The sequence below is a fragment of the Arctopsyche grandis genome, chromosome 1 (genome assembly GCF_051622035.1).
Source record: "Arctopsyche grandis isolate Sample6627 chromosome 1, ASM5162203v2, whole genome shotgun sequence".
Lineage (NCBI taxonomy): Eukaryota > Metazoa > Arthropoda > Insecta > Trichoptera > Hydropsychidae > Arctopsyche > Arctopsyche grandis.
In genome coordinates, this window is record NC_135355.1 from 12,742,922 (window position 1) to 12,755,664 (window position 12,743).

The window sequence follows — 12,743 nt, forward strand, 5'->3', positions numbered from 1 at the left end:
GGTGTGATCTTTGGCATTGCATATCATTGGCCAGTGCCTCATAATTAGGAGAGTATGCCGATAATCCTGTTAGCAAACAATCATAAAGATGTTCATCGGTGAGTCGATATCTACATATATCTTGATTTTATTAAATTCATGTTTGAAAAGAATGATTCGCATAAATATGTCGAACCAAAAAATGATTTAATTTTATATGCCGCTTTTTTCAAAAATGGGAACTTTTCTCTGTCCATTGAATTCCAGAAGACCGCGGGCGCCATGGCGCCATGGCGCCCGCGGTCCGATTTGTGTGCGCCCGCCACTATTCGACCGCGACAGAATTTTTTTCCCAAACACTAATATTTTTTGTTTATTTTTTATTTATTTGTTAGAGTTTTAAAATTGTACCTAGTAGCTAGGTTTATCATATTCGTTCGTATGTTTGCGATATCGTATGTATATGTGGTTCCTTAGCTTTATATATGTACATACATACATATGTAGATAAATTATTATAAATATATACTTCAGTTCCGATTCCCGATTCCCAATGTATGTTTCAGTTCCGATTCTGAATTTCTATTTCAGTTCAGATTCCCAATTCTTGTTTCAGTTCCGATTCCCGATTCCTGCTTCAATTCCGATTCCCGATCCCTTTTTCAGTTCCGATTCCCGATTTTCGTTTCAGTTGAGTGATAGCTCACCCTATTAATTTAAGATTAGGTTGTTAAGATTGGTATTTATTAATTTAACAGACACGCGAGAACTGAGACAGTCAGACTGAAATGAACCTGTAGCGAGGGGAGAGGACTGAGGGGGTTGTAAACGGAGAGGGGGGTCAATATTTGTTTATGAATGATGTTAAAGTTGTTAAACACACGGGTCAAACACATATCCGAGAAAAAGTCAGTCCAAGGGAAAATTAAAATCAGAAAGCCAGTAGCATCAGCAAGTAAATGAAAGCCAGTTGAAAAACTAATTTGAAGTCCAGGAGAAAAGCGAGAAATCAAAACACCAGTGAATGTCAACGCATGGTCCGGCGTAAACAAAGAAACGCAACCGGGTGGAGAGTACAACACCGAAAACGATCCGATATTGCAACATTGTCTCTACTTCATCTGTTAGAATGCGTAAAACTGATCGTTTCATTTAATAATTGATCATTTATTTTAAAATCTTATCATTTCGTTTTATATACTGATCATTTTGGTTTAATTACTGCTCATATTATTTAAATACTTATCATTCTATTTAATAACTGATCGCATAGCAACTGATCAATACAAACTGATAATTTATTATATTCACTGATCAATCTATTATTTTTACCTGATTTTTTTACTGATCAAAATTTTAACTGTTTTATCAGTAAAATAATAAAGTAATTTTTTACTTACCAGTTAAATAGAGGCTAATTTTAAACACCAGAATTGGTCATATATATATATATATATATATATATATATATATATATATATATATATATATATATATATATATATATATATATATATATATATATATATACATATATATATATATATATATATATATATATATATATATATATATATATATATATATATATATATATATATATATATATATTAAATAGAATTTGTATACATATTGTCGGATGACTCCTTTTGGAATCGTCTCTTTATCGCTGTTAACAATCTTGCAAACTTTACGATTTAGAAACAAAAATTAATCTTGTTTCGCGCAAGGCTCATAACTTTCTTAATTATCAAACAGAATTTACATATGTTACCCTTTTCTAACAATTTCACGGCAAAAGATTTATTTGTATATATATGTAGGTATATAGGTACAAACATACATATAAATATATTTCATTCAGATTAATTAAATCGTGTCGAGACAGGTAAAAAAATGTATATGTAGATTACATAAATTTTATCACGGACATGCATAAATACGGCTAGAATTGAAACTCTCTAGAAGAATCGTTAGCTGACAACGAAAAATGTGCAAATATAATATAATATTATTTAGACTCGTGCACGATTTATGTAGTATCCCCAAAAAAAAACGTTCTAAATAACATTTGTGCGAAAAGTTTGCCTCACTTTTGCGATATGAAATATTGGCGTTTATGATAAATCGCGAAAATTATTAATTAAGTCTTACTTTTCCTTAGAGAACGATTTAAATATAATATACCCAGTATTTTTAATTTATGTGACAATTATGTACATTACTTAAATATGCCACGGTGTCATTTGGGTTTGATAGGTAATTAATTTAGATCAAATAATTAATCAATTGACAATACTGCTACCAGTTATCCCAAACATGCATAGAATTACGATAAGAGTTACCTACTTGAACGATCGCAATGTGCGAAATAGTTCGTTTGCCATATGTATGTACATGTCGGGTCTACCTCACGGGACCGAAAGTGAAACTCCCGAAAACGCAAATATCGGAAGGCAAAGATCGAAAATCGAAAGATCTTAAGTCGAAAGATAAAAAAGGGTCTCTCCCCCCGTCGTACATACTCACTTAATTTGCACGAGCAGGATACAACAGGAACAAGAGGAACAGGCTTTTCCTCCCGTATTCTGCGCGCGCACATTAAACAAGGCTGTATGACAAAAAGAGAGATAATTTCACCGCATGCCACTCATATATATTATATATACATAGTACCGTTTACCATGCACCCTTTTTTTATCTTTTGACTTAAGATCTTTCGATTTTTGATCTTTGCCTTCCGATATTTGCGTTTTCGGGCGTTTCACTTTCGGTCCCGTGAGGGTGACCGGTACATGTCATACATACATATCACATATGTAATACATATGGATATGATCATATGTATATCAAGCCGAATTGTACTTATTGTTTTTCAGCGCGATTTAATCGATACCGTTGTATCAAGGATCACTTCAAAAGAAATAAAGTAAAAATATTAAATCAATATTGTTATGAAATGTAAATTACAATAAGATACGCTTTCAAAGACGTAGCGCGCGCACAGAAGAAAGTAAAAATTAATGAAAGACATTGATTTTTTTGAAAGATTCAAGACCATTAAAAATATCCGTAGCTGTATTTCTCTAATGGGATTGAAATTATTTTTCCACAAAAATAAGAAATGACAAAATTTCTCACGAATTTGTTACTTTATCTATGTTTGACTACATATGTATGTACATACATATATGTATGTATGTAAGTACATATATTATATTATTAATATTTTTAGCTAAATTCTAAAGACTTATCAACACAATACTTTGTAAATAAGATAATCATTTTCATTCTTATGAAATCAAATTATTTTTATAACGTCTCAAATGTTGGGAGGGTCAAATTAATTCCGGAAATTTATATATACGTATGTGGAAAAAAATGAATAATTCATAGAAAAGGTTTTTTTGTAAATGCTTTAATATGAAATATTTTTCTTTAACACAAAAATTCAATGAAAATATTAAACGATGAAATTATCAAAAATACCGAATAACATCAATAAAAATACCCAAGGACGTTATTAAAATTAATTAACGACAATTTTACAATTATAACGTTTTAGTATTATGCAAATAAAAAAAAGATACAACAGACAAAACGTTTTTTACGCACACAAGCTTCCTATATGTACATACATACATATAGTATGGCAAAATGGCTTTCGCGTATAATTGAAATCAACTCCGATATTTTTTTTTCACAATGGCTACATATTTTTACACATTTTTTTTTTATTTATTTTGAATTAATAGAAATAATGACTGTTTTATATTTTATTATTTTAAGTTTTTCAAAATATTATATACATTACATAGTATACATAACGTGACCATTTATTTTTTTCCTCAAAACGGGACATATACCAATTTTTGGGTATGTACATATATTGTATTCAAGAAAACGCATATGTTTTTATTTATTAATAAAAAGAACAGGAATGACGTGAAACGTGAAAATAAATATTTTATGTGGCCTTATATTTTTTGAGGAACAAATACTTTCTACGAGCGCATTAGTGCCGGACAGGCATAAAAATTGTAACCTTGGGTTGCTCTCTTTTTGAAAACGGGACATTTTGAAGTCCCGAAGCTGTGCTTAAAAGGGCTATAAAACTTAGACGAAGCCACTTTGGTGTTTGATCGTATATATGAGAATGTTAGTAAATTACGAAATTCATACGAAGAAATAAAATCAGAAGCGAACAAACTGGCCAGGAAGTGGGGAGAAATTTTTGCATCAGGGCCCAAAATTCTAGCTACGCCACTGGCACGAACAAAGTAAAAATATGTTAGTAAAAATATGTCACTTCACTCGCAGATTCGCGGCGCGACTTCGCGCCGTGTTCGCACGCGAGTGAAGAGCCCGCATAACTTAATGTGCGCAATGCTAGCTAACTACGCAACTCTCTGATTATTGCTAGCTACGCCGCTGGATCACGGTGCTCTCCGCGAAAAACAGGGAACGCCGCGTAGTGCGAAACGCACACACACACACACACTCACACGCAATTAATAAATAAATATACCTACAGAATTTATCACTTCTATGTAATGTACGTCTTCCTCAAGAAATGAGTCCACCACATCGTAAGTAAACCATATGGGTTTATAGACCTCACTCGAGCCTGCACCACTGTGGATGGAATCTCTCACTTTATTTTTATAGGTCTATAGCTGGACATAAAATCCAAGCATCATGGACCATATATATTTTAATTTTGATGGTCCTTATGTTTGGACTGCCATATTATTGGCTCTGCTTGAAAGCTTTGAAGCAGCCTGAGCTTCCGATCTTTACACCATGAGATGCTTTACACCATTGAAATTCGTTTCAGAAATTCAAATTGAAACGACGACCGCGTGTCGCGCACGTGTAAAGGTCTGTTCATACCTATCCAGCACGACCCATACCCTGCAGGTGTCATGCAAGTGCGGATAGTATTCTTTGGTACATTATATGGACGTATTCATACTCCGTTCGCGCATGCGCATTTACGCATTCATGCGCGTCCAAATATAATGTACCAAAGAATACTATCCGCACTTGCATGATACCTGCAGGATACGGGTCGTGCTGGATAGGTGTGAACAGACCTTAATGCGTACGCGTTCATGCGTTCGCGCGTTGGGGAACGCCGCGAAGGGCGAACTCGAACGCGCGAAACGCACACACTCACATTTGGATTCACACACACGGTGTTCGTGGCTGCGTACACCACGAGTGAAGAGCCCGGTTAAAAGGGTAAAAGGAAGACCGCAAGGAAGATAGGCAGACGAAATTAGAAAAATGTGTGGAGTGAGATGGATGAAAGTTGCGCAAAACATAGACGAGTGGAAGCGTGTTGGAGAGGCCTTCATCCAGCAGTGGATGGCGAATAGCTGTAGATGATGATGATTTACTATGGACTTACTAACCAAAAGAACAAATTGCGAATTACGGTAATTCGAAACAACCGGTTGAATATTTACCATTATATATTTTAGTTTTTAATTTTTTCTTATTGTGGAAAGTATGCAGAATGAAATGAATATACATACAAATGTATAGGTACATACCTGTAGATAGCACTTTCGGTGTGGTGAGTGGTAGGAGTCGTATCCGCTGGAGCTTGTTGCTGCGCGAGCTGGCCAGCGGATCTGAGGCAGACCATACCGAGAACAAGCGAAAAACAAGTAAATTTGGTTATTCCAAAACATCATTCGATGTTTTTGCATTATTCAACATTTTGTGGCAATTCAACGCATGCATACATTTATCATTTATCTATGATGTTGAATCACTGAAAAATTCGTCGTGATCAGTAGTGGTTTTTAAAAATCCATGTTTTCAAAAATTTACTCAATTTTTGAATTCATTTAATCAAATGCAAAATCGATAGCGATTTAAAAGTATTCAAAAACAATTTTATTCTTCCTAAATTCAAAACCTAAAAATTTCTGTTGGACGTACATATGTATGTATGTACATACGTATATATTATACATTACCCGGCTTCGCTCAGTGTTTGTAATATAAACAGATTAAACATGGCAAATCTAATATTAAATATTCATTTGTTTTTTTATTAAATTGACTGTCACAAACAAAAAACATATATAATCTCTTTCGAAATTATATGTATACCAGAATCCGGCGCCCCCACGCCGGCGCCTTCGCCCCCAGCGCCCCTCGGGACTTCGCCTCTGGGGACTTCGCTTCTGAGGTCTTCGCCCCGGGGGCCTTCGAATCCTTTGAATCGAAAAATAATTGAATCGGCGCCTATGAATCGAAAAAAAAGTATATTGAACCGTACAGACACATTCATACATACCGGTAGAATTATCATATATATAAAGACGGTAATCTGTGTGTGTGTGTCCTAACTCTCGCCGAACATAATGAACGAATCGATAAAAATCGATTAATTCATTTTTCGACGAGATGACTTTGTCGCGACTCGAACCGATCACCCCAAATAGCCTGAATATGGGTCTAAATTGAGCTAATGGTCTCGGACATCACGCCAAATCCAATTTTTCATTTCGCCCTTTTTTTTAAACATTAATTGAAATATTCCTTCTCGCCATATAAAAATACGTAATTTTAATAATTTCATTTAGCGAGGTTTTGAAACATTTTTTTATGTATTTATTTTTAATTAAATTTAAATTATTTATATTTTGACGATATTCGAGAAAAAAATTGATTTCATTCACCGCGGGCGCCGAGAATCGAACCTCGGACCCTCCGATCCAAACGCAATGTTCTCACGAGCCCGCGGCGGACGTCATATCCTCGCCCAGAATACGTGTTGTAAATACACATCATATGTATATGCACGTAATTTGTTATGTGTAATAATAATATTCAACGTTACGAGGTCAATGACCGTTTGTGTATAATCGGAAAATATTACATTTTGTTAACGTTAACTTTAAGAATTGAAAATTATTACAAATAAAGAATTGAAAACTATCTATGAGAGTCTACGAAAACAACGGTTCCGGTTCCGGATTTTTTTTTTAGTTTTATACGGGTATATAATAATTTTATACCCATGCGATGATATTTCATCGGGCTATTCACTAGTAAAATAATAATAGCTAAAATAGCATTTTCGATACAAATTGAACGCAAATGTATGGAAACTTGCACAAGACAGAAGTTCTACTTCCGGTTGTCAGATTTTGTTCAATTTTTTTTTATTACTTAAAATCACTATCAGTTTTATATACAATAAATATTGAAAAGATTAAAATAATTTAAAAGGTCAAAATAAAATGATGAAATATTGTTTTAAAAAAAAATACTTCTTCCGGTTTACGAATTCTGACCAAAACCTTATACTATATATAAAAACGGACTGTCGCTAAATATATTTGTATATTTGTATATTTGTATATTTGTATATTTGTATATTTGTATATTTGTATATTTGTATATTTGTATATTTGTATATTTGTATGTGACGGACGATCAACCATCAACCAGTATGGGGAACAAATTTTTTTTTTTTTTCATATTTTTCAGTTTTTTAATTTTTTTCATTTTTTCAGTTTTTTCATTTTTTTCATTTTTTCAGTTTTTTCATTTTTTTCATTTTTTCAGTTTTTTCATTTTTTTCATTTTTTTCATTTTTTCAGTTTTTTCATTTTTTTCATTTTTTCAGTTTTTTCATTTTTTTCATTTTTTTCATTTTTTCAGTTTTTTCATTTTTTTCATTTTTTCAGTTTTTTCATTTTTTTCATTTTTTTGCATTTTTTTCATTTTTTCAGTTTTTTCATTTTTTTCATTTTTTCAGTTTTTTCATTTTTTTCATTTTTTCAGTTTTTTCATTTTTTTCATTTTTTTCATTTTTTCAGTTTTTTCATTTTTTTCATTTTTTCAGTTTTTCATTTTTTTCATTTTTTTCATTTTTTCAGTTTTTTCATTGCCGGGGGCGCTGGCGGCGCTGGGGGCGAAGACCCCGGGGTGCCAAAGGCATCGGGGCGCTGGGGGCGCCGGAGGCGTCGGCGGCGCTGGGGGCGAAGCCCACGGGATGCCGAAGGCATCGGGGACGCTGGGGGCGAAGCCCCCGGGGTGCCGAAGGCATCGGGGGGGCTGGGGGCGACGGGATGCCGAAGGCATCGGGGACGCTGGGGGCGAAGCCCCCGGGGTGCCGAAGGCATCGGGGGGGCTGGGGGCGCCGGAGGCGTCGGCGGCGCTGGGGGCGAAGCCCCCGGGGTGCCGAAGGCATCGGGGGTGCTGGGGGCGCCGGAGGCGTCGGCGGCGCTGGGGGCGAAGCCCCCGGGGTGCCGAAGGCGTCGGGGGCGCCGGAGGCGTCGGCGGCGCTGGGGCCGAAGGCCCCGGAGCGACGGAGGCATCGGGGGCAAAGGCGTCAGGAGGTCGGCGATGCACAAAACGTAGTTCGTAATTCGTAATCACTTCGTAATTCGTGCATCAATTTCTTTCCGAAACCAGTCGATTCAATATCTTTAACTTTATTTTTATTCGAGTTTCAATTCCTTTTCGAAACCACCCGTTGAAATCAACGGGTCCAACACTAGTCTAATCTATAATTTGGAAAGAGACTTTGTATGTAAATATCCTTGGTCGTCGTCCGTAGATCGGTGACGTCATCGAACACGTGATTCGATTTTTTTTTTTTTTCGATCCATGGGCGCCGATTTGTTTTTTTCGATTCAATGGATTCACCCCCGCGGGGGCGCAAGGCGAGTAGTTTCATGGGGCCCCGCCAGGGGCGCCACAAGGGGCGCAGCCCCGTGGGGCCCCAGCCTCATGGGGCGCAGCCCCATGGGGCTCAAAAAGGGGCGCCACAAGGGGCGCAGCCCCGTGGGGCCCAGCCTCATGGGGCGCAGCCCCATGGGGCTCAAAAGGGGGCGCCACGAGGGGCCCCGGGGGGGCCCAGCCCCATGGGGCTCAAAAGGGGGCGCCACAAGGGGCGCAGCCCCGTGGGGCCCCGAAGGGGGCCCGGGGGGCCCAGCCTCATGGGGCGCAGCCCCATGGGGCTCAAAAGGGGGCGCCACAAGGGACGCAGCCCCGTGGGGCCCAGCCTCATGGGGCGCAACCCCATGGGGCTCAAAAGGGGGCGCCACAAGGGGCGCAGCCCCGTGGGGCCCCGGGGGGGCCCAGCCTCATGGGGCGCAGCCCCATGGGGCTCAAAAGGGGGCGCCACAAGGGGCGCAGCCCCGTGGGGCCCCGAATGGGGGCCCGGGGGGCCCAGCCTCATGGGGCGCAGCCCCATGGGGCTCAAAAGGGGGCGCCACAAGGGGCGCAGCCCCGTGGGGCCCCGAAGGGGGCCCGGGGGGCCCAGCCTCATGGGGCGCAAGCCCTAATAGGCATTAACTAAGGGGGGCGAAGCCCTAGACGGCAATTAATCATGGGGGCGCGGAGGGGCGAAGCCCTAAAAGGCAACTGATCATGGGGGCGAAGCCTTAGACGGCATTTAATCGTGGGGGCGCGGAGGGGCGAAGCCCTAAAAGGCATTAACTAAGGGGGGCGAAGCCCTAAACGGCAATTAATCTTGGGGGCGCGGGGGGCGAAGCCCTAAAATGCATTAACTAGGGGGGGCGAAGCCCTAGACGGCATTTAATCATGGGGGTGCGGAGGGGCGAAGCCCTAAAAGGCATTAACTAAGGGGGGCGAAGCCTGAAACGGCAATTAATCTTGGGGGCGCGGGGGGTGAAGCCCTAAAAGGCATTAACTAAGGGGGGCGAAGCCCTAGACGGCTTTGAATCATGGGGGCGCGGAGGGGCGAAGCCCTAAAAGGCAACTGATCATGGGGGCGAAGCCCTAAACGGCAATTGCTCATGGGGCGTGGAGGGGCGAAGCCCTAGAAGGCAAAGGCTCAGGGGGGTGCCGAGGGCGAAGCCCTAGAAGGCAAAAAAAAAATTTGATTTTTTTTTTTTGATTTTTTTAAATTTTTTTTTTGATTTTTTTTTTATTTTTTTTTATTTTTTTTTAATTTTTTTTTTAATTTTTTTTTTATTTTTTTTTTAAATTTTTAAATTTTTTTTTTTTTTTTTAATTAAATTAGCTTAGTCATGTTTAAGCGGTTTATATTATAAACACTGAGCGAAGCCGGGTAATACAGCTAGTCTAATCTATAATTTGGAAAGAGACTTTGTATGTAAATATCCTTGGTCGTCGTCGTCGTCCGTAGATCGGTGACGTCATCGAACACGTGATTCGATTTTTTTTTTTTCGATCCATGGGCGCCGATTTGTTTTTTTCGATTCAATGGATTCACCCCCGCGGGGGCGCAAGGCGAGTAGTTTCATGGGGCCCCGCCAGGGGCGCCACAAGGGGCGCAACCCCGTGATCATGGGGGCGAAGCCCTAGATGGCATTTAATCATGGGGGCGCGGAGGGGCGAAGCCCTGATAGGCATTTACTAAGGGGGGCGAAGCCCTAGACGGCATTTAATCATGGGGGCGCGGAGGGGCGAAGCCCTAATAGGCATTAACTAAGGGGGGCGAAGCCCTAGACGGCATTTAATCATGGAGGCGCGGAGGGGCGAAGCCCTAAAAGGCATTAACTAAGGGGGGCGAAGCCCTAAACGGCAATTAATCTTGGGGGCGCGGGGGGCGAAGCCCTAAAAGGCATTAACAAAGGGGGGGCGAAGCCCTAGATGGCATTTAATCATGGGGGCGCGGAGGGGCGAAGCCCTAAAAGGCAACTGATCATGGGGGCGAAGCCCTAAACGGCAATTGCTCATGGGGGCGTGGAGGGGCGAAGCCCTAGAAGGCAAAGGCTCAGGGGGGCGCCGAGGGCGAAGCCCTAGAAGGCAAAAAAAAATTTTGATTTTTATTTCTTTTGATTTTTTTAATTTTTTTTTTGATTTTTTTTTTTATTTTTTTTATTATTTTTTTTTATTATTTTTTTAAAATTTTTTTTTTTTGTTTTTTTTTTTAATTTTTAAATTTTTTTTTTTTTAATTAAATGTTTACTATTAGCTTAGTCATGTTTAAGCGGTTTATTTTATAAACACTGAGCGAAGCCGGGTAATACAGCTAGTCTAATCTATAATTTGGAAAGAGACTTTGTATGTATGTAAATATCCTTGGTCGTCGTCGTCGTCGTCTTCGTCGTCGTCGTCGTCCGTAGATCGGTGACGTCATCGAACACGTGATTCGATTTTTTTTTTTTTCGATCCATGGGCGCCGATTTGTTTTATTCGTTTCGCGAGTAGCTTCATGGGGCCCCGCCAGGGGCGCCACAAGGGGCACAGCCCCGTGGGGCCCCGAAGGGGGCTCGGAGGGGGCCCGGAGGGCGCAGCCTCATGGGGCGCAGCCCCATGGGGCTCAAAAGGGGGCGCAGCTTTATGGGGCACAGCCTTATCGGCCGCAGCCTTATGGGGCGCAACCTTATGGGGCGCAGCCTTATGGGGCGCTGTCTTATGGGGCGCAGCCTTAGGGGCGCAGCCTTATGGGGCACCGCCTTATGGGGCGCCGCCTTATGGGGCGCCGCCTTATGGGGCGCCGCCTTATGGAGCTTAGCCACATGGGGCCCCGAAGGGGGCGCAAGGGGGCGCAGCCTCATGGGGCGCAGCCCCATGGGGCCCCAAAGGGGGCGCAGCCTCATGGGGCGTAGCCCCATGGGGCCCCGAAGGGGGCGCAGGGGGGCGCAGCCTCATGGGGCGTAGCCTTATGGGGCGCTGTCTTATGGGGCGCAGTCTTATGGGGCGCCGCCTTATGGAGCTTAGCCGCATGCGGCCCCGAAGGGGGCGCAGCCTCATGGGGCGCAGCCCCATGGGGCCCCAAAGGGGGCGCAGCCTCATGGGGCCCCGAAGGGGGTGCAGCCTCATTGGGCCCCAAAGGGGGCGCAGCCTCATGGGGCGCAGGGGGGCGCAGCCTCATGGGGCGCCGCCTTATGGGGCGCTGCCTTATGGGGCGCCGCCTTATGGGGCGCAGCCTTATGGGGCGCTGTCTTATGGGGCGCAGCCTTATGGGGCGCCGCCATATGGGGCGCCGCCTTATGGGGCGCTGCCTTATGGGGCGCCGCCTTATGGAGCTTAGCCGCATGGGGCCCCGAAGGGGGCGCAAGGGGGCGCAGCCCCATGGGGCCCCGAAGGGGGCGCAGCCTTATGAGGCGAAGCCCTAAACGGCAACTGATCATGGGGGCGAAGCCCTAATAGGCATTAACTAAGGGGGGCGAAGCCCTAGGCGGCATTTAATCATGAGGGCGCGGAGGGGCGAAGCCCTAAAAGGCATTAACTAAGGGGGGCGAAGCCCTAAACGGCATTTAATAATGGGGGCGCGGAGGGGCGAAGCCCTAAAAGGCAACTGATAATGGGGGCGAAGCCCTAGACGGCAATTAACCATGGGGACGTGGAGGGGCGAAGCCCTTATCGGCAACTGATCATGGGGGCGAAGCCCTAGACGGCATTTAATCATGAGGGTGCGGAGGGGCGAAGCCCCAAAAGGCATTAAATAAGGGCGGCGAAGCCCTAAACGGCAGTTAATCATGGGGGCGCGGAGGGGCGAAGCCCTAAAAGGCAACTGATCATGGGGGCGAAACCCTAGACGGCATTTAACCATGGGGACGTGGAGGGGCGAAGCCCTTATCGGCAATTGATCATGGGGGCGAAGCCCTAGACGGCAATTAACCATGGGGACGTGGGGGCGAAGCCCTAAAAGGCAACTGATCATGGGGGCGAAGCCCTAGACGGCATTTAATCATGAGGGTGCGGAGGGGCGAAGCCCCAAAAGGCATTAGTTAAGGGGGGCGAAGCCCTAAACGGCAGTTAATCATGGGGGCGCGGAGGGGCGAAGCCCTAAAAGG

General features: G+C 42.7%; 2 protein-coding genes across 4 annotated transcripts in view; one reads left to right on the top strand and one right to left on the bottom strand.

Annotated features, from left to right (window-relative positions):
- The window catches only part of LOC143914228 (uncharacterized), a 151,072-nt gene that overhangs the window by 84,866 nt on the left and 53,463 nt on the right, over positions 1 to 12,743 (top strand). The window lies entirely within an intron of this gene.
- LOC143914291 (neuropeptide FF receptor 1-like) overlaps positions 1 to 12,743 on the bottom strand; it is a 97,232-nt gene that overhangs the window by 2,532 nt on the left and 81,957 nt on the right. For both annotated transcript variants that reach the window (XM_077434467.1, XM_077434459.1), the window contains exon 9: positions 5,538 to 5,618. In XM_077434467.1, the coding sequence (XP_077290593.1) occupies positions 5,538 to 5,618 (81 nt within the window). The remainder of the gene's footprint in view (positions 1 to 5,537; positions 5,619 to 12,743) is intronic.